This window comes from Capricornis sumatraensis, chromosome 4 (assembly GCF_032405125.1).
Source record: "Capricornis sumatraensis isolate serow.1 chromosome 4, serow.2, whole genome shotgun sequence".
Taxonomy (NCBI): domain Eukaryota; kingdom Metazoa; phylum Chordata; class Mammalia; order Artiodactyla; family Bovidae; genus Capricornis; species Capricornis sumatraensis.
The window spans coordinates 148,251,115-148,276,912 of NC_091072.1; the positions used below are offsets into that span (position 1 = coordinate 148,251,115).

At 51.1% G+C, this 25,798-nt stretch overlaps 1 protein-coding gene across 2 annotated transcripts in view; it reads left to right on the plus strand.

Moving 5' to 3' along the window:
- Positions 1 to 391: 391 nt before the first annotated feature.
- Positions 392 to 25,798, plus strand: part of VWF (von Willebrand factor) — a 122,820-nt gene continuing 97,413 nt past the window's right edge. The window contains exons 1-6 of one of the 2 annotated variants that reach the window (XM_068972235.1): positions 392 to 503; positions 2,321 to 2,375; positions 3,836 to 4,000; positions 10,921 to 11,023; positions 11,299 to 11,507; positions 12,346 to 12,467. In XM_068972235.1, the coding sequence (XP_068828336.1) occupies positions 2,321 to 2,375; positions 3,836 to 4,000; positions 10,921 to 11,023; positions 11,299 to 11,507; positions 12,346 to 12,467 (654 nt within the window). In that variant the 5' untranslated portion in view covers positions 392 to 503. The remainder of the gene's footprint in view (positions 504 to 2,320; positions 2,376 to 3,835; positions 4,001 to 10,920; positions 11,024 to 11,298; positions 11,508 to 12,345; positions 12,468 to 25,798) is intronic. The other variant, XM_068972236.1, reaches the window with a different exon arrangement.

Here is a 25,798-nt window from a genome sequence, read left to right on the forward strand (position 1 = left end):
GCTCTGTTGCTCTGGACTGGGTTCCTCCCCAGCCTGGGCCGGCCTGTCTGGGACAGCCAGCCTCCCTGGTCCTCCGGTTTGTGGGGTGCTGCCTATGGAAGGATCAGGGCTTGTGTGGGGGCCCTGGAGGGCCAGGAGGCTCATTGGGGCAGAGGCTATGAGGCCTCCCACCAAACTGTTCAAAGCCTTATCGCCTCGAAGGTGTTTCTAGTACCATTTCCGTTCATTGTTTCCTCTGGCTCATTAGGAGGAGGCCTGCCTCCTGTTGTGGCTGCTCACAGCTACTGCGGTGGGAAAAGAGGGGGGCGGGCGGGCTGACCGCAGACGTCACGATTTGGGCTTTATCTCCCCTCGGCCACAGGGTGTCCGCGGCCCGGGGATCATTCACCAGCAAGACTGTCCAAAGCCGCAGAAGTTCCTGGAGAGCATGGCCTAGGGCTGGCTGCAGCACTGTGGAGGCTGAGCTTCCTTGGAGACACCTGCACCCCCTTCCACAGGGGAAGGTACGGGATTTGGGAGGAGGGTTGGCTCACTGTGGAATGAGATGCAGGACTGACCCCCCACCCCCTGCCCTGGGGACCTGGGGTTCTCCTTCCGAGGACTAGTGTGCCAGAGTGATTCACAGCCGAGGACCCTCTTAATGCCGTCTTCTCCACCTGCCTCTGGGGGTTCTGTGACTGCTTCTGCTCCTGCCTGGGCTTTACTGCTTGTAGTGCTTGACCAGACAGGAGGAGACAAGCCCTACCCTCACCTCTGGGTAACTTCCAGAAGCAGCCTGATGTACCTGTGTGTATGGCTGAGACCAAGGCTTGGCCATATTGGACATCAGAGTGTTCCTTCCCCAGAAGAATTATATACGGATGGGGTTTGCCTCTCCCTTGCTTGGTCAGATGGGACAGTGGGTGGGAAAGGACCCCCCACCCTTGCCCAGGGAATGTCAGATGACAGAAAAGTGTTGCTCAGTTGTGTTCAACTCTCTGTGACCTCATGGACTGTAGCCCACCAGGCTCCTCTGTCCACGGGATTGTTCAGGCAAGAATACCAGAGTGGGTTGCCATTTCCTTCTCCTGGGGATCTTCCTGACCCAGGTTGGATCCCTGGGTCAGGAAGGATCTGCCCACATTGCAGGCAGACTCTTTACCATCTGAGCCATTAGGGAAGGCCAAATGAGAGACGCTGAACTTAATTTAGCTGCTTTTCCAGAGGAGACTGCTGTGGCTGGAGCTCTGAGGGACACAGGGTGTGCTCAGCCAGCCAAGATCAGTGGTCCCTTTCTTGGAGAGGGGGAGTCACACCTCAGGGAACCTGCCTGCCGCCCAGGGCGGCTGGACTCCTGTCCACTTACCAGATCAACTCAGCAGACTTTTCCTGAACACCTCCTGGGTGCTGGGCATTGTGCTAGGTGCTGGGGTAGGGATGAGAGAGGGAGTTCGTGTACCTTGTGGATGCCTACATTCGTGCTTAAGTGGCTTCAGTCCTTAGCAGCTCCATGGACTGTAGCCAGCCAGGTTCCTCTGTCCGTGAGGATTCTCCAGGCAAGAATGCTGGAGTGGGCTGCCATGCCGTCCTCTAGGGGATCTTCCCAACCCAGGGATGGAACCGTGTCTCTTATGTCTCCTGCACTGGTGGGTTCATTACTACTAGCACCATCTGGGAAGCCCACCTTGTGGGTGACTGCTCAGCAAGTCTGGTTCCTGAAGGTTCTCGAAGCCTGCTGCCTGTGGTAGCAATGGAAGTGTGAGACAGTTCCTCTTCTCCAGTTTCCTGCCAAGTGTGGAAGGATGAGGAGGAGGAGGGAATGAGCTGCTCCCTGCTCTGAGCTGCTGAAGGATCAGGGAATGATAGGGGTCAGGCTGGCAGGGGGCGAGGGAGGGCAAGGCAGAGCTTTCCTCTCTGTGTGCTCAGGGACCCCTGTTTGGGGAAAGATGCCTGGTGTTCTGACCCAGTGATTATTACTCTTGGGCCTGACCTGGGGGACCAGCGGTCCATGTTTAGGTCTTGCCCAGTGGCTCAGCTGTAAAGAATCCACCTGCAGTGCAGGAGATGCCGGTTCGATCCTTGGGCGGGGAAGATCCCCTGGGGGAGGAAATGGCTATCCAGTCCAATATTCTTGCCTGGAGAATTTCATGAACAGAGGAAGCTGGTAGGCTATAGTCCACGGGGTCCCAAAGAGTTGGACACGACTGTAGCAACTGAGCACAGTCTATGTTTAAGGGGGAAATGAGGGTCATTCTTTTCTCTTGCTTAAAAAATTCTCCACACATCACGTGCGGCCAGTAGCACAGACCAGCAGCCGCTCACCTCTCCCTCTTCTCCGCAGATGCTTCCCACCAGGCTCGCGAGGCTGCTGCTTGCTGTGGCCCTCACTTTGCCAGGTAGGCCCCACGGTGCTGCCGCTCTTCAATTCTGCCTCGGGCCATTGGGAACCTCCCCCTGCCAGGGGTCAGCAGGTGTGTCTAGAGCACACCTGTGTGTTTAGCCCTACGTTCGGCTCCTGTTGGGGCTGTGGAGTCACTGGGTGCCTGGTTAATTTCTCTTCTGCAGAGCCCACTGCTCCTGATGTGCGTTTCTCAAGGAGTTGGTGCCTGCAAGTGTATTCTCTGATTGGGGAATTAAGAAGCACCAGGGCTACACAGGACAGTCCTTTAGGATGGGGATGGAGGAGGGGGAAAAGGAACCCAAGACTTGGGTAGATTATTAGTTTTTGAATGGATGGTGGGGCTCATTTATTTGTGCAGCCGTACATCCCATAGTAGCGATGAAGAAGCCGAGGGTCAGAGAGGAAAAACAACTGCTCTAAAGTCTCATAGAACCAAGATCAGAGGTCAGTTCTCCTGGGTCTCAGGCCAGCTCTCCTCCACTGTAGACCCTGCCTTTCTCCCCTCACTGAGATGCTGAGTCTATGAATGGCAAAAGGGACCCTTTTCTGATCCTGGTCTCACCCTCGTCTCCACTTAGATTACTAGGTCAGCAGCATCCAACCCGCTGCCCACCGGGGCAGATGTACTTTTGTTACTCCTCTGCATCTTCCTGTTAACTGTAACCCTAACCCTTTAGGAGGGTCCTGGGCCAGAGGAGGCAGAAAACTTGGTGATTGACGCATACACATACGCACGTACACTGTGAGGTGAAGTTGGCAAGTGTCAGCATACGATCTTGCAGGGGTTAACATTTCAAAGGCTCTATGCACACTGATCTATTGATCTACTTAGAATTTAATATATTCAAGATATACCAGTAGATTAAAGGACACTCATTACAATCTATTTACACATCGGAAAACTGGAAAATGTTAGAACTTATACCAAATTCATTTCAATGCAAGGTACAATACAGCCCACCAAAAATCATGTTTTGGAAGTATGACATTATAAATTCTTCATAATATGTTGAGAAATAAACAGGTTATAAGTCCTTTGCTCAGTCAGTTTGCTGACAAATTTGCAAAAAACCTGTCCTTGTTTATACACAGTAAGATAGAAATAAAAGGCAAACACTAAAATGTCAACTCTAGTTACTGCTGAATGTTGGTTGCAGATGATTTTAACTTCCGTTTTTATTCTTCAATAGTTTCCAAATTTTCTCTAAGGAGCATGCGGTATAAACTTCAAATCATCTGTCATTAAAATAAATCGATTTCCTGAAGAGCAGTTCTTCCATTATTGGGGAGTCCCAGGTCATTCTTGGGGGCTGAAAGCAACAATTCTAGCGTCATTTAAAATGGAAAGTCCTTCCCTGTAGCCTGATTTCTGACAGCTCCAGCCTCATTTCTCCTGGGCTGCAGTAGTTTGAGCTGGTGGTACCTGCTGTACTCACGTGTGGCCTTTCCCTTCAGGGGCCCTTTGTGGAGAAGGGGCTCTTGGCAAGTCATCAATGGCCCGGTGCAGCCTCTTTGGAGCTGACTTCATCAACACCTTTGATGAGAGCATGTACAGCTTTGCGGGAGACTGTAGTTACCTCCTGGCAGGGGATTGCAAGACACACTCCTTCTCGATCGTAGGTGAGTCCTTGCCCTAATGGGAGGAATTCAGAGCAAGGGGGTGGGCAGGAGTGGGGGCAGTCTAGCTCAGCCTTGCAGGTGAGGGTGTCGGGTTGGGTGGTGAGGTTTCTCATTCTTACGACAGTGCTGAGCCAAGATCATGGTGGGGAACAGCGTCTCCACGACTTAGGGATTCCCTTGACTTCTCCCTGGGTCTGTTCCTGTGGAAGCCTCGTGGATGGAGAGTCTTCGTGCTTCTCCAGTGTTTGAATCCATTGCTCTGGGTCCAGGCAACGCTCTGGAAGCCCTGAAGCATCAAGAGAAATGATGACCCAGAAAGTGGTTTGCAACAGCCCAAGCATGTAGAAAAGGGAAGGAAGGGTGCCTATTCCAGCTGGAGGTCAGAGTATCAGCTGATGTGGAACATCACCTGCATTCCCGGCAAAGGGTTGATGCCAGGCCCATGTTATCTCTGCTCCCCTGAGGCAGCTCTGAGATGTGGGGAGCGGGCAGTCGCCTCGGTTTCACGCATGAAGAGTTGAAGCCCAAGGAGGTTGATGATCCTCCCAAGGGCTGACAGGTAAGATAGCGAGAGCTGGATTTTGATCCTGGGCTTGTCAGGAAGAAGGACCTTGCTCCTGTATTAAGGAGAGAGGGGACTGTCTGGGGCCGGGAGTGGGGCTGGAGGCAGTGATGGAATATTGCAGTTTGATGAGCTTCACACTGTAACAGTTCACGAGATGTGTGTGGTATGTGAGAGGGATCGTGTGAAACCCAGCAAAGGCAGAGTCCTTAGCTGTGGCGGGGCGGGGCAGGTGGAGAGGGAGATGGCAGTAGACTTACCCACACTGTCACAGCACAATTTTTGTGGCAACTGTTATAAGGACAGCGAGGAAGACTTTACATGGGGGGGTGGGGGTGGGGGGTGGGGGCACTGCAATGGGGGTTTTGCAGTAGAGGAAAGAATATAACAAGGATGAGTGGGGATTTATAGCCAAGGAGCCAGGTGTGGGTGGCTGGATAGAAATTTTTTAAAATATTTATTTACATTACTTATTTATTCAGCGGCGTTGGATCTTAGCTGTGGCCTGTGAGGTCTTCACTATGGTGTGCAAATTTCTCTCTAGTTATGGCACTCAGGCTTAGTTGCTGCTTGGCATGTGGGCTCTTAGTTCCCTGATCAGGGGTCAAACCCATGTCCCCTCCATTGGAAAGTGGATTTTTAACCACTGGAAGGGAAGTCCCAGGACAGGAAATTACCAAGAGGAAATGTCAGGGGTCTTGGGGAGTCTGGCTAAACCAGCTTGACAGGGTTCTTGCTGATGGCAGGCCAGGGTGATGCAATGTGTAGAGTGGGTTATGAGGAATATAATTGGATATTGAGGGCAGGGGATTCTTGCTAAACTAACCTACATGATTCTTGCTAAAATTGGACCAAGTAGGCCAGGGATAGAGTCTAGGTAGAGACCTAACCAAGCAGAAGGCTCAGAAAAGCCTGACTCAGGTGTGGTCAAGGAGACTTGGTCAAGGAGAGCATCTTGGTCAACACCCAGACCTCACACGAGATGCAGGCTCAGGGCTCTCGTGGTGTTAACTCCATCAGTTGGGACGACGGCTGCAGCACCTCTGTGTGCCAGTGCTGGGCAAGGCTTGGCTTGGCTGCTGAGTGAACTGACAGCTGGCCTTAGCTCTGGGCTCTCCTGCTTCATTTTTTTAAATTAATTAATTTTTGGCTGTACTACCCTGCATGTCAGCTTCCTTGGCAGCTCAGATGGTAAAAGAGACTAGGTTTGATCCCTGGGTTGGGAAGATCCCCTGGAGAAGGGTGACTGCACCCATGAAATTAAAAGATGCTCCTTGGAAGGAAAGCTATGGCAAACCTAGACAGTATATTACAAAGCATAGACATCACTTTGCTGACCAAGGTCCATTTAGTGAAAGCTATAACTTTTCCAGTAGTCATGTATGGATGTGAGAGTTGGACCTAAAGATGGCTGAGCAGCAAAGAACTGATGCTTTTGAACTCTGGTGCTAGAGAAGACTCTTGAGAGTCCCTAGGACTGCAAAGAGATCAAGCAAGTCAATCCTAAAGGAAATCAACCCTGAATATTCATTGGAAGGACTGATACCGAAGCTGAAGCGCCAATACTTTGACCACCTGATGCCAAGAGCCAACTCTTTCGAAAAGACCCTGATCCTGAGAAAGATTGAGGGAAGGAGAAGAAAAGGCTGATAGAGGATGAGATGGTTGGATGGCATCACCGACTCAATGGACATGAGTTTGAGCAAGCTCTGGGAGACATTGAGGGACAGGAAAGCATGGCATGCTGTAGTCCATGGGCTCACAGAGAATCGGACATGACTTAGCGACTGAAAAACAACAACAGCCAGGGATTGAACCCTCACCCCCTGCAGTGGAAGGGCAGAGTGCCAGCCACTGGACCATCAGGGATGTCCCATGGGTTCTCCTGCTTCTCTGGCTGCCCCCTTGGGCCCTGCCTCTGCTGGAAAACCTATCGCAGTATGGCTTCAGTGGTCTGAACTTCACTGGAATGCCATTTTCCCTACTGCTCCATGAATCCCTCAAGGGCAAGGACTGGATCACACTCATCTTTGTTTCTTTAGCTCCATGGGGTCTCTGTCAACACCAAAGGGGGGTGGTGGTGCACAAAGCGTGGTTCTCTATTGTATACAAGAGCAGGTTTCAGGGAACAGCAAGGTATGCAAGGCCTTGGGGAGGGGTTTGCTTGGACAGACAGGACAGGGAAGGTGTCCCGTGTAGTGGGGACAGCAGGAGCACAGGGGACAGTCTGAAAGGCGTAAGTTTGGTGCCATGCAGCCTGGAGGGGGGATCAGTGTGGTGGGAGCTGTGGTCCCCATCAGGCTTACCTGGAGGCTGGTTAAAACACGTTATTGGGGTCCCCCAGCCTTGGCCCAGGGTGTCTATGCCACTGGATCCAGAGTGTGGCTTGAGATATTCACCCCTAGCAAGTTCCCGGCTGCTCCTGGGGGTTTGGGGCCCAACTTTGAGAAGCACAGGCCTGGAGAAGAGGGGGGTGCAAGACGGGGTGGTAGGGGGAACTGATGGGGCTGGAACTTGCTGTATGATGGCGGAGTTTGTTTCTCAGTTCAGCAGGCAATGAGGGGCTAACGCAGAGTCTCCGCAGGGAGGGCCAGGAGGAAATCAGTTCTTAGCCAAGATGGTCCTGGAAGGGAGAGAGGCAGGAGGCAGGGTGGCCTTGGCCGTGGTCACCAGGCAGCTGGTGAGGACTGGACGTGTCCCTAGGGCATGATGAATTGAGGAAGTCATCCTGGACGCTGAAGTCTGAGCACCTACCTTGCTTTAGAGGCAGCAGCAGAGAGAAAACACCCTGTCAGCTTCCCTGGGAAGCTGAAAGCCCAGGTCCTTCCTCCTCAAGTGGTCCCAGTGTTTATCTCAGTGGATTTCTCCACCTTGGAAGTCACGGTGCACTTGTTTTATTTTAAAGTGTTCATGTGTGAGGTGGTACAGCATTTGTCTTTCTCTATCTGCCGTATTTCACTTAGTACAGTGCCCTTCAGTTCCACCCATGTTGTCGTAAATGCACTGTGAGCACTTGGGGACTTGTCTCTCAAGGTCAAAGTAATGCTGACCTCCCCTCCATGCAGGTGGTGTCAGAAGTCTGGCCTCTCTGGCCATCCTTCTTTGGGTTTCAGGGGCCAGGAGGAATGGACAGGCTGAGTTAGGACTCTAATTCAGAGATACTCTCTCTGTGTTCTTCTTCTTTTCTTTTATCAACTTGCTCTTGTTGCCTGTCAGTTTTCTGGAAGGTAATTGGCCTAAGTCAGGCTATGAATCAATCACATTTCAATGCAGATTTGTTTAATTATCACCCCAGATTGTGCTGCTAGTATATAACGCTGGAGAAAATGGGCAGCTACTTTGTCTGTTTTGGATGGTGAGGGTGGGGTGTTGACAGGACACGGGTAATCTGAGGAACTGGGCTGGGTAGGGTGGGCTGGCATGATTGCTCCGGGGAAGAGGGGGCGCCGGGTCAGGGGAAGGGACCTGGGAGCCCTGGAGGCTGCCCTTCAGTCCTGCAGGCACAGCTATGCCCTCCCCCACGCCTGTGCTCCATTGTTCTCCAATGACATCCTGTTTCCTCACTTCCAAATCGCAAATTCCCGTTCCTCTCCTGTGGACCTTGTCCACATCCTGGGTAAAGTGTTTGTGTCTGAGCATGCTGGGCCACCTGGTGCAAAGGGGAGGCTCTTTGACCTGGTGCTGGCTCCCGGCCAGCAGGCTCCATCCAGGGACTCAGCTCCTAGCTGGCCAGCACGGGGACCTGGGAGAGATCTTGGGAGTCCTGGTGGCCCCCACACTGGGATCTGGCTCCCATAGCAGCCCCAAGAGCCATGGACAACCTACACTGTTCTGAGTGAGCTCCCAGCCTGAGACTCTTGTCTCTACCTCAGGGCGTCGTGGCCAGGTCAGATCAATCACTGGCTGTGCAGCTTTAGGCTGATGTCCACCTGCATCAGAGTCGCAGGGTGGAGGACGGAGTGTTTGTTAGAGATGCGGATCAGTGAGTCTCACACTTGGAAGGCAGAGACAGCACTCGGGTTGAACTCGGCTTCCTGGGGTGCTCCTCACTCACCTAGAGGAGGTCTTGCTTCCTCACTTAGATCCTCAGTCTCCGAGTTCAAGAGGCCAGAAAGGAGACGGGGTATAGTGGGAGCTTCCCTGGCTCGCCCATGAGATGGATACCTTGCCCTCCCTCTGGCAAGCACAGGAAGTGCAGACCTCCTGGTCTGCAGGGCGTGGGAGTGTTCCCCGGCACTGGGCTCGCTGGCGGTTTCTAATGGCTGCCCATCATCAGGGTCCTTCCCAAGTTCTGCCAGGAGAGTAGGAGGCAAATAAAGAACAGGACTGATGGTGGGTTCTCCCCTGCATTAGCGGTTCACAACCCTGAGCACTCAGATGCTCCATTAAGAAGTTTGTGTGACAAAGGGAGGTTTGGACTTGGAGTCAGAAAGCCCGGTGCGGTTAGTGGTATAAGCTAGTAGTTCTCAACCTGGGTGATTTTTCCCCCCAGAGGACATGGAGTCTAGAGGCATTTGCGGTTGTCACAACTGGGGGTGGACACTAGTGGCATCTGATGGGCAGACGCCAAGGATGCTGCTAATGACCTACATGCACAGAGTGGCCCCCACAGCAAAGAAGTATCTGGCCCCCAGTGTCAACAGCGCCGAGGTGGAGAAAACCTGTTGTATACTTGGGCCTCAGTCTCTCCATCTGTAAAATGGAGTCAGTTAGGCCAATGTTTTGGAACTGAGTCAAAAACTATGGGTCATAAAATGAATATTATTGTTGTCTCCAGCATTAAAAAAAATTAAACAGAAAAGATTAGAAGACTTATGAAATTACCAGAGCTCATGGCTCTGGTAAGGGTAGGGGTATCGTGGGAAATATGTGTGTGCGCACACTGGATCATGAAGTCATTGGTGTTTTTACTCCATTTTCTGGGCAAGAACTTTTTAAAAATTTATTTTCTCAGACAGTAAAGAATCTGCCTGCAAAGCAGGTGACCCAGGTTCGATCCCTGGGTCAAGAAAGATGCCCTGGAGAAGGGAATGGCAACCCACTCCAGTATTCTTGCCTGGAGAATGCCACAGACAGAGGAGCCTGGTGGGCTACAGTACATGGGGTTGCAAATGAGTTGGACAAACCGAGCGACTAATACTTTCACGTTTTTTGAATTACAATGCTGTGTTTATTACTGCTGTACAACAAAGTGACTCAGTTATACATGCATATACACACACACACACATTCTTTTTCATATTCTTTTCCATTATGTTTATCATAGGATATTGAATATAGTTCCCTGTGCTATACAGTAGGACCTTGCTGTTTATGCATCCTGGGAATCCCAGACTTCCAGTCCAGCCTTCTCCCCCGTCCCCTTGCCAATCGCCAGTCTGTTCTCTATGTCCTTGATTCTGTTTCGTAGGTATGTTCATCTATGTCATATTTCAGATTCCCTGTATAAGTGAGCTCACATGGTATTTGTCTGTCTCTTCCTGACTTATTTCACTTAGTATGATAATCTCTAGGCCCAGCCACGTTGAGGCAAATGGCATTGTATTCGTTTTCATGGCTAAGCAGTATTCCGTTGTGTGTGTGTATCACTCTTCCTTACCCATTCCTCTCTGTTGGTAGACACTCAGGTTGCTTCCATGTCTTGGTTATTGTAAACAGTGCTGTTGTGAACATAGGGACGCATGTATCTTTTTGAACTACAGTGTTATCTGGATATACGCCTACGGGTGGCATCACTGGATCATATGGAAACTCTATTTTGAATTTTTTGAGTAATTGCCATACTATTTTCCATAGTAGTTGCACCAATTTACAATCCCACCAACAGTGTAGGAGGGTTCCCTTTCTAAGAGACCATTTTAAATAACACATCCCAGAGGTCACGTCACCAATAACTCACATGGTGGGTTCAAATTCACTGCTTTACAATGTATTTGACTCATGCTTAATTTTATCTTTATATTTTGATTGTAAGCTCCCAGAAGGAAGGAGTCAGGATTTTACATTTTCCTTATGGCAACCCACTCCAGTATTCTTGCCTGGAGAACCCCATGGACGGAGAAGCCTGGTGGGCTACAGTCACAAAGAGTCGGACACGACTGAGCGACTTCACTTTAAAGGAATAGACTATTAGAGGGCCTCGTATACAGAAGGCACTCAATAAATATTTCTAGATGTATGGAAAGATGAGTGAGCATATGAGATTTGGGGGGAGATTTCTGTTGCCCATTTGTTAACTCTTTGCGGGGGGGAGTTTCCCACTGAGATAAGATTACAGAGATGATGGTTATAAATAAATGCATTCACGTTTTTTGGGTGATAATTGCTACCCTGTTTAAATAATTCTTTTCTTTTTCAGGGGACTTCCAAGCTGGTAGAAGAGTGGGTCTCTCTGTGTACCTCGGGGAATTTTTCGACATCCATGTGTTTGTCAACGGTACTGTGCTGCAGGGGGGCCAGCAGTAAGTCGGAGCCCAGAAAGTTCAAATTAGAAGAGGCCCTGGGAATTCCTCTTGTGCTCGCCCTCATTTTTTCAGACAAAGGAGTGGGGCCCAGAGAGAGAAAGTACATGTGCCTGGAGGAGGTGAGAAGGGTTGGTGAGAGTGGGGAATCCTGACTCCGAGACCAGGCTCTCAGCTTCTGCATGGCAGTCTGAACCCTGCAGAACAGGGTCAGGTTGATGGGTGGAGAGACTCCCAGAAAATGGCCCTTTCCTGAGCTCCTCCTGTCTCCCCAGTGTCTCCATGCCCTATGCCACCAGAGGGCTGTACCTGGACACCGAGGCTGGGTACCACAAGCTGTCCAGCGAGTCTTATGGCTTTGTGGCCAGGATCGACAGCAGCGGGAACTTCCAAATCCTGCTGTCGGACAGACACTTCAACAAGACCTGTGGGCTGTGCGGTGACTTTAACATCTTCGCCGAAGATGACTTCAGGACTCAAGAAGGTAAGATTTTCTGGGACAGCATTCCCCGAGGGCGTGGTTGTGTTACCCTGCTCACCAACCTACATTGGGACTCCTCCCCTGGTGCTCTCCTTCCCTGAGTCCTCACCTCAATTTATCTCATGAACTTTATCTCTTAGCATTCCGCCTCAAGGCCTAGATCCGTCCTCAAATCAGATCTTGGGGATCCTCAGACCTGACTTGGTTCAACTTTGAATCCCCCACATGGTAGATGTTTGATAAATGCTGGATGATCTGAACAGGACCTCCTGTGCCACTGTGATGGAACTTCGCACATGAAATCTATAAAAGGTGGTCCTCTGCACTGCCCAAAAGGCCAGTTTATGTGTACGTGTGCACGTGTGTGTGCGTGCATGTGTATGTTCATGAGAAATAGGAAGTATAGTGATATGGACTATGTGAAAACCACTGCTAATCCTCATTTTTCTTCTGGAAATTTCAATTAATAAACATTTATGTGGGCTACCCTGGTGGCTCAGAAAAGAATCCTGGTGGTAAAGAACCTGCCAGCCAATGCAAGAGACATGGGTTTGATCCCTGGATTGGGAAGATCCCCTGCAGGAGGAAATGGCAACCCACTCCAGTATTCTTGCCTGGAAAATTCCCAAGCACAGAGGAGCCCACTGTAGTGGGCTACAATCCATGGGGTCACAAAGAGTCAGACATGATTGAGTAACTAAATAACATCAAAACCCCTGCTGCAGAGGCCTATGTTCAAATGTAAACAAAGCTGATTCAGGTGCCTACAGACCCGGAGTTTTCACCCAGCAGTCCCAGGTCTCATGACCAGGGCTCCATCCTCCTGAACCTTTCTCTACAGGAACCCTGACCTCAGACCCCTACGACTTTGCAAACTCCTGGGCCCTGAGCAGTGAGGAGCAGCGGTGCCCACGGGTGTCCCCTCCCAGCAGCTCCTGCAACATCTCCTCTGAGCTGCAGAAGGTGGGTCATCTAGGCTGGGCGTGATCTGGGTGGTTCGGGGATTTAGGAGTCAAGAGGCAAAATGAGGTCCCACCCAGGTCCTCCATCCTGGGGAGGACAGGGTCCACGTTGGAGGGTCCCTCTGGCTGCTCTGTGTCCCGTGCGCCGCTTTCCTCTGGAAAACCAACTGTGGTTAGAGTTGGGCTGACCCTAATCTTGTTAATAATACTGTCCTGGGCCTGGAACTCTAGAGATGGGCCTGGTCCAATGAGTCAGTACAGCAAGTTATTATACTTTCCTGTTTTACATTCCAACGCCCCCTCAGCCCCAAATATCCCCATTGTCACCTGCTACCTGTCTGAAATTCTGCTGTGGAAAACCATTTAAAAAAGTATTTATTTTGGGGCGCTCTGGGTCTTCGTTGCTTTGTGGGGGCTTTTTCCGGTTGCGGTCCCTGGCCTGTTCACTGTGGTGGCTCCTCTGGTTGCAGAGCATGGGCTCTAGGGCGTGCAGGCTGCAGTAGCTGCGGCTCGCAGGCTTAGCTGCTCCGGCCAGGAATCGAACCCGCGTCCCCTGCATTGCAGGTGGATTCTTATTCATTGTGCCACCAAGGAAGTCTAGAAAACCATATATTTTTAAGGGCCCGATAAGTGGTTGTTATAAAGCACAAACAGGGGGCAAGGCCCCAAAGTCTCACTAATAATCAGCAGGGAGGTGGTTACTTTACATTTGGGTGGGGGAGGGGAGACGTTGTGGGGAGGGGAGGGGCAGGGCCTGCTACCAGCCACCAGCTTGGATGTTGTCAAAGTTTCCTGAGGCTGGAGTGGCTGACTGTCTCAAACCCAGTGACTTACAGCTATGGATATATATTCTTACAGTACAGGAGGCCAGAAGGCTGAATTTGGTTTCAAGGTGTCTGCGGAGCTGGGTCCCTCCGGAGGTCTAGGGGAGAGACCCCCTCTCTCTTCCAGGTCCTTGGGCGCGGATCTCCTTGGCTTGTGGCCCCATCCCTTCACTCGCTCCCTCCATGGTCACGTGGCTTCCTTGTCCACGTGCTTCCATCCGAGTCTCAGCTCCGGTGGTGACTCCGCCCATCTCTCCCCCAGTTCTTAGCAGCTCCTTCCCCTTCAGGGTTACCCTTTATGATCCCCCTTGGGGAGAAGGGGTCCAGGTGGGAGTGAGCTGCAGGACGCACCTTGCCTCCGCCTTCTGTAGGTGGAGACAAGATGGTCTCTGTGCTTCTGTGTGGGGGGTGTTGGGAGGATGACGCTTTAGGTGGGAAAGACCTCCCTCGATGGAGGACCTCCTCTTCTCAGGGGTCAGGCTGCCAGGGCTGAGGGAGGAGGGAGCAGTATGGTTCCGGGGTGCAGCTGGGCTCTTGTCAACATGCAGTGTCCTGAACAGGCTGCGCTCAGAGACTCCGCGGCTGTCTCGGGATTGAGATCCTTGTAAGTCAGGTTCCCGGAAAGTGGAGGTTTGTGAGCAGGGAGTGGCTCTCAGGGTGTGAGAGAGGCAGGGCTGTGCAGGGGGAGAAGCTGAATGCTGTGTAGTTCCAATCAAGGCCTCAGCTGGCCCTTCAAGGAGTTCTGAAAGCTGGGTGGCCCCATGGGGCGAGGCGGCCCACACTGACCAGTCGGTCACTGGGTGGAGGCTGCCTCTGGACGAGGAGGCAGGACAGCTCCCCTAGACTGAGGGCGGTGCCTGCAGAAAGACTCAGCTATGAGCCCCCAGCAGCCAACGCGCTCAGCTTCCAGTGGGTGAGTCCTGCTCCGAAGGGCGTCTGCATTGCACGCAATGTCCCCTGTAGAGCTTGGCTACCTGACAGCGTCACCTCCCTGCCTCCCATCCAGGGAGCATGCACGATGTTCCAACTTACCATCATGCAGGGAGAGAGTGACCTCTGCTTATCCCCAGAACCGCTGCCATGATGGGACTTGACAGGCCAAGTAAGCCCCTCCTCTGGGACTGTGTGGTTGTGCAGAGTGATGAGGAAACCAGAGCTGGGTGGAGGGGTGCGATTAAGGAGCTGCCCTGAGTCATCAGCAAGCACTGCAGAGTCAGAGTCCACACCCTGCCCTGCCCCCTCCTCTGCTGTTCTGGCTGTACCACCTCAGGCCACCCAAGTGATGATTCCAGACTTGTTTTCCCTCAGGAGTCTGGCTCCATGAATCTTGCTGCCTTCAGCTCTAAAACTCTTTGATTGTGTGTTTCTCTGGGTTGAGCTAAAGAGAGAGTTGATAATAGAGCTTCCCTGGTGGCTCAGATGCCTCCAATGCAGGAGACCTGGGTTTGATCCCTGGGTCGGGAAGATCCCTTGGAGGAGGGCATGGCAACCCACTCCAGTGTTCTTGTCTGGGAAATCCCTATGGACAGAGGAGCCTGGAGGGCTACAGTCCATGAGGTCACAAAGAGGTGGACACAACTGAAGTGACTAACACTTTCACTCAGTAAATATTCAATGGATGGATGGATGCAAATTAGGTGGGGTCATTTATCCAGGGAATGGGCCACCCCACAGTCATAACTGAGGATTCTTCATGTGTAGAACAAATCTGCACACAAGTGGAGAAACTCTAGCTTACTCCTATTCCAGAAGCTAAATAAAACTCACCACAGTGCACACACACACACCCTTACCTTAGCATGAGAAAGCTTCATTATTAGTTACTGTCTTTCCACTTTCAAGGAACAGTTATCTTCTGAACCAAGGAGTATGTCAGGCGCAGGAAAATGCTCTGGGTCATGCTCATTTCAGCTGACTACACTGGAAACACAATCTCTAATGAATCAACAAGTCCATTCCTAACGCCTCTTTTCCTTGGGTTTCCAGCGTTTCAGTGGTGCTAGGGTTTCCCGGCTAGTCCCTAAACATCTCCGTCACCTAGAACATAGCACAGAACTGGCAGCTGAGAGACAGGCTGAGTTCCAAACCCCAGGAGGAGAGGGTGTTGTCTTGGGAAAGGGGGTAGTTCCCTCTTCTTTTCAGGAAAACTTTGAAATAGCAGACACTTGCCCTTGTAGCCCTTCCAGCTTTCCTATCCCTGGACCATTTATCAGACCGATAACTCTGGGGAGGACACTTGCCTTCTCTAAGCCTCAGTTTCCACATATGTAAAAGAAACACAGGACAAGTGCCTGCTCCACGTATCCTTACGGGCCACTGTAAGGATAAAAGGATACATGTGGAGTGCTTAGCCCAGTGGGGCTCAATTGGCTGAGCTGTTATTGTTGTTATTATTACTTCTGAGTTTGCATTTGCCCCTGGGGTGGCCGCAATTTGAGAGCAGGAGTGGGGTGCTGCTGCTGTTGCTGCTAAGTCGCTTCAGTCGTGTCTGACTCTGTGCGACCCCATAGATGGCAGCCCACCAGGCTCCCCTGTCCCTGGGATTCTCCAGGCAAGAACACTGGAGTGGGTTGCCATTTCCTTCTCCAATGCATGAAAGTGAAAAGTGAAAGTGAAGTCGCTCAGTCGTGACCGACTAGTAGCGACCCCATGGACTGCAGCCTACCAGGCTCAGGCCAAACACACACAGCACTTGAAGTGCTAAGCTCAAAATTCCTTCTTTCTCTCCTCTTCTCCAGCTATAACCCCATTCTTTCTGGGGCAGTTGAGCACAGTGTGGGGTTAGAAGGAGAGTGAGGTTCAGAGGCACCTGGACACGGAGGGTGGGGAACAGGCAGAAGCCGGCTTTCCTTCTGGGGCTGCTTGTAACCCAGGGGAATTTGGGGCTGAGGGGGCTCCAGGAGCCCTGAGCAGCGAGGAGCAGAGAAGAAGGGATTTTATAATTTCTTCCTTTTGTTTCCAAACTTAAACTTCCACCTATGGTTGTAGTTAGCTGTCTTCTGCCCTTTCCAGTGTTCTCTAGGCAGGGGTAGGATTGAGGTGTGTGATGGGGGATAGGAGGGGTAGGGGGTGGGGGGGTTAGTTGGCGAGTTAGGTGGGCAGCTCATGGGCACCTCTGATACCCAGGGCATGGCCTTTGTCTCACTTTAGTTTGCAAAACACAGGCATCACAGGATAAGCTCAAGATAAATGCTCCCACCCTCAGGGTACAAAGGAATACTCTCATTTACACCTAAGAAGTGGGGGGTGAAGACAGGATTTCCAAACGGGGAAATCTGATACAGAGGCCCGAGTGGAGGAGGCAGCCTGGCACTCTGTCTCCTGGAGACAGAGGGGGATGGGAGGTGAGGGCAGAGAATCCAGAGGCCCTGTTTGTTTCCCCTGGGCCTTTGGGAGCTCCAGCTGTACACTCGCTACTCACTTTGTCTCCTGGGTGTTAAGGTTCTTACTAACCAGTGTCCTGGGAGCAGTTTAAGAAACTGGTTACTAAGTTCTCAGAGCTGGGCCAAGGCCCCCGAACACTCACACCTCCCAAGGCACAAGTTCCTCCCGAACTCTAGTTTCAGGCTGTTTACCTGAGAAGAGGGGGCGGGGCTTCATCATCCAATCAAGCTGTGTTTGTCCATGAGCGGGGCGCCCTCATTGGCTGGGAAGCACAAAGACATCTCCAGGGAGGTGATAACTGCCATCTCTGGAATTGTCTACAGCCTGTTGGGTGTCACTGGGTCACTGGGTTCAGTCAGAAGTCAGGGCTGGTAAATACCTTTACAAGTGTCTGCCACTGTGGCCAAGTGTTCGGTAGGGGAGATGGTGCTGACCCAGCCGCCAGGAGCTCTCTGTCTTTCCAAGGTAGCAGCAAGGAGTCAGCTCGTTGAGAGCCAGGTCATATTACTTATACCCAGGGGAATGAATGTTTCCTTGTTATGCCAACAAAACCGGAGCCTCTCTACTGGGATGCATAATGGCTTGTTTGATTGCACACAGATTTGCCGTTCTATTTAGCTTCTCCGAGGGCAGGGCTGCTGGCGTCTGGGGCTTAGGGTGCAGACCTAGTAATAAAAAGTGCCAAGCTATAGATACTCAAATAATTGGTATTCATTTGCAGGTAACTCCACTGCACAGTGAAGGTTTTAGAAAGATCCTTAGGTCACTTAAAAAAAAAAAAAATCTGACAGCCTAGGAAATGTCAGCGTAGGTTGAACCTTACACAGGGGTCTTAGTTTTTATCCTGCAGTCCTGTCTGCAGTGTGAAGCCCAGGGCTCCGGGAGGCTGGGTGGGGGATGCAGCTGGTCTATGCGATGTTCTTTCTAATTAGAAAAAGACACCCTTTTCTTGAGACACTTTACCATCCTCTGCTGGGAAAGTGCTGTTTTAAGGAATTTAGGGAGTGTTAGTCGCTTAGTTCAGAGATGGCAATGGCACCCCACTCCAGTACTCTTGCCTGGAAAATCCCATGGATGGGAGGAGCCTGGTGGGCTACAGTCCATGGGGTTGCTAAGAGTCAGACACGACTGAGTGACTTCACTTTACTTTCACTTTCATGAATGGAGAAGGAAATGGCAACCCACTCCAGTGTTCTTGCCTGGAGAATCCCAGGGACGGAGGAACCTGGTGGGCTGCCGTCTATGGGGTCGCACAGAGTTGGACACGACTGAAGTGACTTAGCAGAAGCAGCAGCAGCAGTCGCTTAGTCGTGTCCAACTTGTTGTGACCCCATGGGCTGTAGCCTGCCAGACTCATCTGTCTGTGGAATTCTCCAGGTAAGAATACCGAAATGGGTCGACATTCTTTTCTCCAGGGGATCTTCCTGACCCAGAGATCAAATCTGGGTGTCCTGCACTGCAGGCAGATTCTTTACCGTCTTGAGCCACAAGGGAAGCGCCCTCAGTGGTGCTGAATACTGGGGAAGCAAGATCCTTGCAGTCTGCTTTCTCCAAATCTTACTCAGGACTTCGCGTCCAGTGGTGCTCCTGTCAGTCACCTAACAGCCCCAGATTGCCTGTTTTCCACTGGTTCTGATTTTAGCGTTTTGTGTGTGTGCGAGTGAACACAATCCTTATTTCTTTTGTTCTGTTGCTGTTTGTGTCTGCACATCTTCTCCCCCTTGCCTTCTCCTCTGAAGAGCCCACCGTTCACCTGTAAAGCCTCTTCCCCTAAGAAGTCACCTGTCTGCGCTGGAGCTGACATTTGTAAACACTCACGTTTACTTTTGAATGACCATAACAGTTCCCTGCATGAAATATTGCCCACGCCTTTTATTTGCGAAGTGCCTACCCAGCTCTTTCTCCTATTTCTGCCCACAGCTGCCCTGGCAGGAAGCTCACAGGCCTGGAGGGAGGTGACCTGGTGGCAGAGGGACTCAGTTCCCTGGCAGAGCTGAGGGCTTACTGGCCATGTCCACTCCTGGCATCCTTGCTTCCTCTCCTGACCTCCTGCGTTCATGGCCTAGAATAGACTTTTCTTGGAGATTGGGATGAATTTTGTTACGTTTGTTTGTTTGGTAGAATAGTTGTGATTCTTAAAAGAGAGCAATTGTGCCGGGAGAGTCTGGTTTAGGGAAGGTCAGTATATCTCAAGAAGAGATCCTTGTAATCCAGGAACCCTGGAGGAGTTAGTTATCGGGGACCTGACCTGGCTCTGCAGAGGGGGCCCACCCACTTGGTCCCAGCGATGAGTAGATCTGAGTTGGGTTTTGAACACAAGCCTGGAGAACCCCATGGACGGAGAAGCCTGGTAGGCTACAGTCCACAGGGTCGCAAAGAGTTGGACACGACTGAGCGACTTCACTCACTTCACTTATGCACACATATACATGCCTATTTATACACACGTATACACACACACACTCATATACACACACAATACATACACACCTATATATACACATGCATACACACATACAGTACACAAACATATACACATACACACGAATACATATATACATACACGTATGCAACACACTCAAAGACACACATATACACAGACACACACATACATGATATACGCCTGTAAATACACATACACACATGCACACACATACACACATATGCACACACATACATACACACATGTACACACACACATACACATTCCCCTTTCTGTGGTATGAGAACTGCTCTCTCAAGTCATCCAGAGGTTAAGGAGTGAGGATTTGTTTTGGGGACTTTGCCAACTTTGCCAAAATCCACAGTTTCTAGAGCTTTGCTGTGTCCTCACGTAGTCGCACCCCTGTTCTGCAGCTCAGTCTCCCCTCTGAAGACCAGCAAAGCTCTGCCCGATACCGACCACTGAGAAAATAAGCACCCTTTCCCTTTCCGGCAAATCCCCTCACTCATCTGAGTGCAGGGAGGCAGGAGGGGCAGGGAGCCCGCGGGCTGGTGGTGGTGGTGGGACAGTGACGCTGGCCATTCTGCCTTTGGAGGTCTAGCCTCATGGCAGAGTTCAGGGGCTGCCACTGGGTTTCAAGTTTTTGCTTAAATTGTGTGTGTGTTCAGTTGCTCAGTCGTGTCTGACTCTCTGCAACCCCATGAACTGTAACCCGCCAGGCTCTTCTGTCCATGAAATTTCCCAGGCAAGAATACTGGAGTGGGTTGTCATTTCCTCCTCCAGGGGATCTTCCCCACCCAGGGATTGAACCTGAGTCTCCCTCGTCTTCTGCATTGCAGATAGATTCTTTGCCTGCCTACACCAGGGAAGCTACCCTTAAATTAAGCAGATGCAAATGCATCCCTGCTGCTGCTGCTGCTAAGCCGCTTCAGTCGTGTCCGACTCTGTGTGACCCCATAGACGGCAGCCCACCAGGCTCCCCCGTCCCTGGGATTCTCCAGGCAAGAGCACTGGAGTGGGTTGCCAGTTCCTTCTCCAACGCGTGAAAGTGAAAAGTGAAAGTGAAGTTGCTCAGTTGTGTCCGACTCTTAGTGACCCCATGGACTGCAGCCTACTGGTAGGCTGGCTCCTCTGTCCATGGGATTTTCCAGGCAAGAGTACTGGAGGGGGGTGCCATTGCCACTGCTGTATCCCTAACCCAGCACACTTCCCCCCATATGCCAAGATCTGGCTCAAAAGGTCCCATGAAACTGGCTGATAGATTTCCACTAAACGGATGCTTTAGTTTAGCGGAAAACTAAAGCTTAGTTTACACATAGGCACACACACACACACACACACTTTATACCTATACATACACATATGCACTTAGACACATGCACATACAAAGACACACACACATATGCACACACACATGTATATACACATAGACACACACACACACACATTCCTGAGACTTTTCCCAAGTGGCTTTCTTTCCCTTCCTCCTCTCCTGGCAAGGATAGGAAGCTGCAGGGGCCTGATGGCACATATTTACTGAGATGTTTTTTATTGAGGTTGTTTTTGCAATCTCACTCAGGGACAAGACACAGAGGAGACAGTGAACAGCCATGAAAGAGGACCATGTGAATGCCATCCGGAGTCAGTTGAGGGGCATGTGGTGCAACAGTTCTTATCACAGAGCTGATGACCTTTTCTGACTGGGAGCAGGGTGGGTGGAGCTGTTCCAGACCCAGAGCTTGGACAGACCCCAAACTGGGAACCCGGGGCTGATGCCAGGCCTTTGTCCTCCCGGCCAGCTGGTCCTGCCCTGACCCATGCTCAGATGCTGCCCAGGAGCACAGAGCGGGAGATGGGTCCTTTGGAGGGTTCTGTAGCCATCTCCCATGGCACTGGGGACTTCAGGGACATATCCAGTTATCTTACTTCTCATGAAGGCTGTACTCTATCTCAGAGAGAGGAATCTCCAGCTTCACAGAAAGCATCCGTTTAGTGGAAATCTATCAGCCAGTTTCATGGGGTCTTTTGAGCCAGATCTTGGAATGTGGGAGGGAATCCCAAGCCAGGCAGAAGTTATAAATAGAATCAGCAACCCTCCCCACTCATCCTTGCAGGCTGAACAATAAGAAACTGGGCCCTTCCCTGGGGGTGAATTCCTGAACCCACCGCTTTGGACCACTTCAGGTCTAGGCGCCTCCAGACCTCCCCAGGGGGCAGCCGCTGAACACCCACTTCAGGGCTGGGCTGAACAATCCTGCACTTTATCTGTTAGTTTCCCCTTTGTTCACTCCAGACCTAGGAATGCCCCCCACCCCTGCTCCTTTGTCAACTGTTCCAGAACCAACACAAGAGCTAAGCTCCAGATCTCTCACTCCTGTTTTTTATCTCCTCGATCCCCACCGCCCCCACCCCGTCTGCCCTTGGGGAGATGAACTTTTTTCTCTCCTTCTCCCTCCAACTGGCTTAGCATCTCCAGGGAGGAGGCCTGGTGCTTTTTAATGAACTGAAAATGTGATTAAGTTGGACTCCAATTGGGTCTGCACACCCACCCAGGCAGGGTGAGGTCATGGCTTGATGGACCGGGGCTGGCGCACTCTCGCCAGCCTCTGGCACCACAGACGAGAGATGCAGGAAGGGAGAAGTAGCTAATGCTGGGCATCGGAGCCAGGGAGATGCTGGAAGTGAATTAGCTGACCCTCTTTGGTCTCCCTGCCAGAATGGTTTAGCAGAGAGCTGAGGAGAAGCCATCTTCGAGCTGTTGGCTAGTACTGACAGCAGGCAACGAGAATAGTTAAGAGCAGTCGATTGCACTCCCTGTGTTACGTCATTTAGTTTTATTTTGCAGGAAAGTTGAAGGCAGGCATTGCCATCTCAGTTAAGACTAGGTCCTGCTGTGCCAGGAGAGCTAAAGTAGAAACAGCTTTCAAGGTAGAGCAGTGCATCTCTCTCTCACTGAGAAGGAGTTCAGAGGGGGATGTCCAGTACTGATGCCATGGTGTTGGGTGAAGGGTCCTTCAGTCTTGTTTCCCTGTTGTCCTCAGCCTCATGGCCCCAAATGGCAGCTTAAGCATCAGACATCATGACCACATTCCAGTCACAGAAAGAGAAGGGTTGGAAGAAGCACCTCTTCCTTTGGAGGCTGCTTCTTGGGAGTCACACACGACCTTCCTGCTTATGTTGGGGTTAGCGAGGGGAGCAAAGCTTAGTCTTACGACCACTCCCAGCTGCAAGGGAGGCTGAAAAATCAAATCTTTGTTCTCAGTGGCTCTGTGCCCAGCAGTTTTCGAAGAAAGAAGGGAGGAACAGATCCAGACAACTTTCCATCTCTTCCACAATCTCCCTCTTTTAAGGGTGAGGAAATAAAGGTACCAAGAGGGGAGATGATCTTCCTGAAGTCACACATTTTGTGAGCGATGGGGTCGGTCTTTCTAAAACCTGTGCTATATCCACTGGGCTACACTGTTTTCTAATCTGACTGATAGGAAACAAGGCGGGGAGGGGGGCATTGGGGTTGTGGAAAACCAGGTGAACTGTGGCTAAGTGGCAGGTGCCTGGCCTGTGGGGTGAAATCAGGGTTTGAGTTCAGCTCAGTGACTCCTTCACCAGTATAGCTGTTGGCAAACTAAATTGGCTGAGGACTGCTTTACACTCTTAAAAATAATTGAGGAACCCAAAGATTCTGCTTTTTAGAAATAATATTTATTTTTTATTTAGATGCGCTTTAGTTGCTGAACGTGGGATCTTCGATCTTCATTTCAGCGTGGGCGGCCTTTAGTTGCAGGATTTAAACTCTTAGTTGCGGCATATGGGATCTAGTTCCATAACCAGGGATTGAACCCAGGCCCCCTGCATTGGGAGCACAGAGTCTTAGCCACTGCACCACTAATGAAGTCCCAGAGTGTGTGCTTATATGGCTTATCCCTGTCAATATTTACCCTGCTGCTGCTGCTAAGTCGCTTCAGTCATGTCTGACTCTGTGCGACCCCATAGACAGCAGCCCACCAGGCTTCCCTGTCCCTGGGATTCTCCAGGCAAGAACACTGGAGTGGGTTGCCATTTTCTTCTCCAATGCATGAAAGTGAAAATTGAAAGTGAAGTCGCTCAGTCGTGTCCGACTCTTTGCGACTCCATGGACTGCAGCCTTCCAGGCTCCTGCGTCCATGGAATTTTCCAGGCAAGAGTACTGGAGTGGGTTGCCATTGCCTTCTCCGAATATTTACCCTATTAGATATCAAAAAGAAAAATCGTAAACATATACATTTATTTAAAACTAAGACATGATATTTAACATGAATGTGTGTTTGCTCAGTTGCTAAGTCATGTCTGACTCTTTGTGACCCCATGGTCTGTAGCCTGCTGGGCTCCTCCATCCATGGGATTTCCCAGGCGAGGATACTGGAGTGGCTTGCCATTTCCTTCTCCAATTTAACACAAATACCATCTTTTTAATAAAAATGAGTATAAATTCCAAACCAAAAAAAAAAAAAAAAAAACAACAACTTGAGAGGAGGATAGTGTTGTCTCACAGTTCTACAAACCTCCTTACTGTCTGACTTGAGAGAAAGCAGCTGGTTCTTACGTTTGCATCTGCAGCCAGCCTGTTGTGAGTCCACACATCATGTAGTCTCTGGAAAATTCCACTGTGCTTTTGCAAAAGAATGAGAGCATAAAGGTCAGATGACATCTTAGTGTTATTATGAAACTAGTTTTGATCTTGAGGATTCCTGCAAGGATCTTGGGAGTTTGTTGGGGGTCCCTGGACCACACTTTGAGAACTACTGACCTATTGAATTCTTTATTCTCTCCTGCCTCAGTTTCTAAATCAGAAAGGCTGTATTTAGCCTCTGAGGTTTGCGTTCTTTAAAAAAATTTTAACTTTATTTAAAAAATATTTTCTCATTTTTATTTGGCTGTGCTGGATCTCAGTTGCGGCATGAGGGATCTAGTTCCCTGACCGGGCCCCTGCATTGGGAGCGTGGAGTCTTAGCTTCTGGACCACCAGGGAAGTCCTGAAGTTTGTGTTCTTTGAAGGGGTCTTCAGGCCTCTGTGTGGGAGTGGGTGACCTGCTGGTCTCTGAAACAACTTTATTCGTTGGGTTACAGAGAGCACAGACCACCACAGAGGGGAGAGGGGTGTGGTCTGTCTGTCCTTAGAGCAGGAAAAGGGTGGAGACTCTGCAGGGCCATCAGCTGGGGGCACTATGGGTCAGTGGCCTTGGGTGAGTGATGAGCAGTCAGAGGAAGCTACCCACTCCTTGTGTCCCCCTGGCCCACCCAACACTGCCGGGCATGACTGTGTCCACTCCCTTGGATGAGGAGACATATGGAGACACACCTGTGTCACGGATGGCTTGGGTTCCGTGAGGACACGTGGCAACAGGCTTGGGAACCCAGGCCTGCTCACCAATTCCTACGGTGGATGGAGTGCCCAGAGAAAGACACCTCCTAGTGCTTTACTCGGGGAGAAACAAAGAGAGGGTCTGGAGGACCAGCTTGGGAGAAAACGGAAGCTGATTCAAGGAGAGTCCACAAGGTTGGGACCGTGACAAGGATCAGAATTAGCTGCTAGGAGAAGCCCAGGCACTCACCTATCGGAGCAGCGTCCCAGGGGCAGCTGTGCCTTTCCTGGGGCGTCTGTTAGCAACGCAGGGTTTGGCTCGACCGTAATTACTCTGTCTCCTGCTGCCTGAATTTGGCCGTCGGCCTTGTCTGGTGTGGCCTGAAACCTAAGTAAGTCCTGTGTAGTGTCCAGAGCCTGGTTCAGACTGTACCTCCTTCCCTGGTGTCTCGGCGGCAGCTTCCTTCTTGCTGTGATTGGCCACACTCTTGGGGAGACACGTTTATATTGAGACCAGGTCTTCAGGCTGTGATATAAACCTTCCCCATGGAAATACCTGGTGCAGGTCTATTGAAAACTCCCTGAGAACTGGAGGGTGCTGTGCATGTCTTGGGCTTCCCTGGTGGCCCAGATGATAAAGAATCGGTCTGCAGTGTGGGAGACTTGGGTTCGATCCCTGGGTCAGAAAGATCCCCTGGAGAAAGGAATGGCTACCCACTCCAGTATTCTTGCCTGGAGAATCCCATGGACGGTGGAGCCTGGTGAGCTACAGTCTGTGGGGTCACCAACAGTCAGACACGACTGATCGACTAACACTTTCACTTTCATGCGTGACTTGGGAATACAGCTCCTGTCTTTGAAAAGCCTGCAGGGAAATGGGGAAATGGCCCCGGAAATGGAGACCAGAGCAGATGCACCCAGGGGCCTATGGGAGCATCTAACTAGCTTTCTATTGTGGGTCTTGCCTGGCACAGCGCCTGGACATAGTAGATGTGCAAGAAATTGAACAAGACATTGGGGTGTGTTCAGGAAACTATCAGCAATGCAGGACGTGGGGAGGCGGAGGGGTGAGCAAGAGAAGGAGGCTGGGCTCAGGCCGTGGAAGGCCAGGCCTCCCTGCCTCCCTCATATGCTGGGACTCGGCCTTCCAAATGGGGATGGGGCTTAGACTTGCCTTTTCTATTGACCACACAGCTAAATGCTCGCTGAGTGACCATATGATCACCTCCTGCTGGTCCCTGTCTCTCCATGGCTCTCAGAGGACACAGTAGCTCCATCTTGGACTTGTGTCCATGGAGGTATCCTGCCTGGGGCCTGGCCTGGCAGGGGTGCTCAGCCACCCA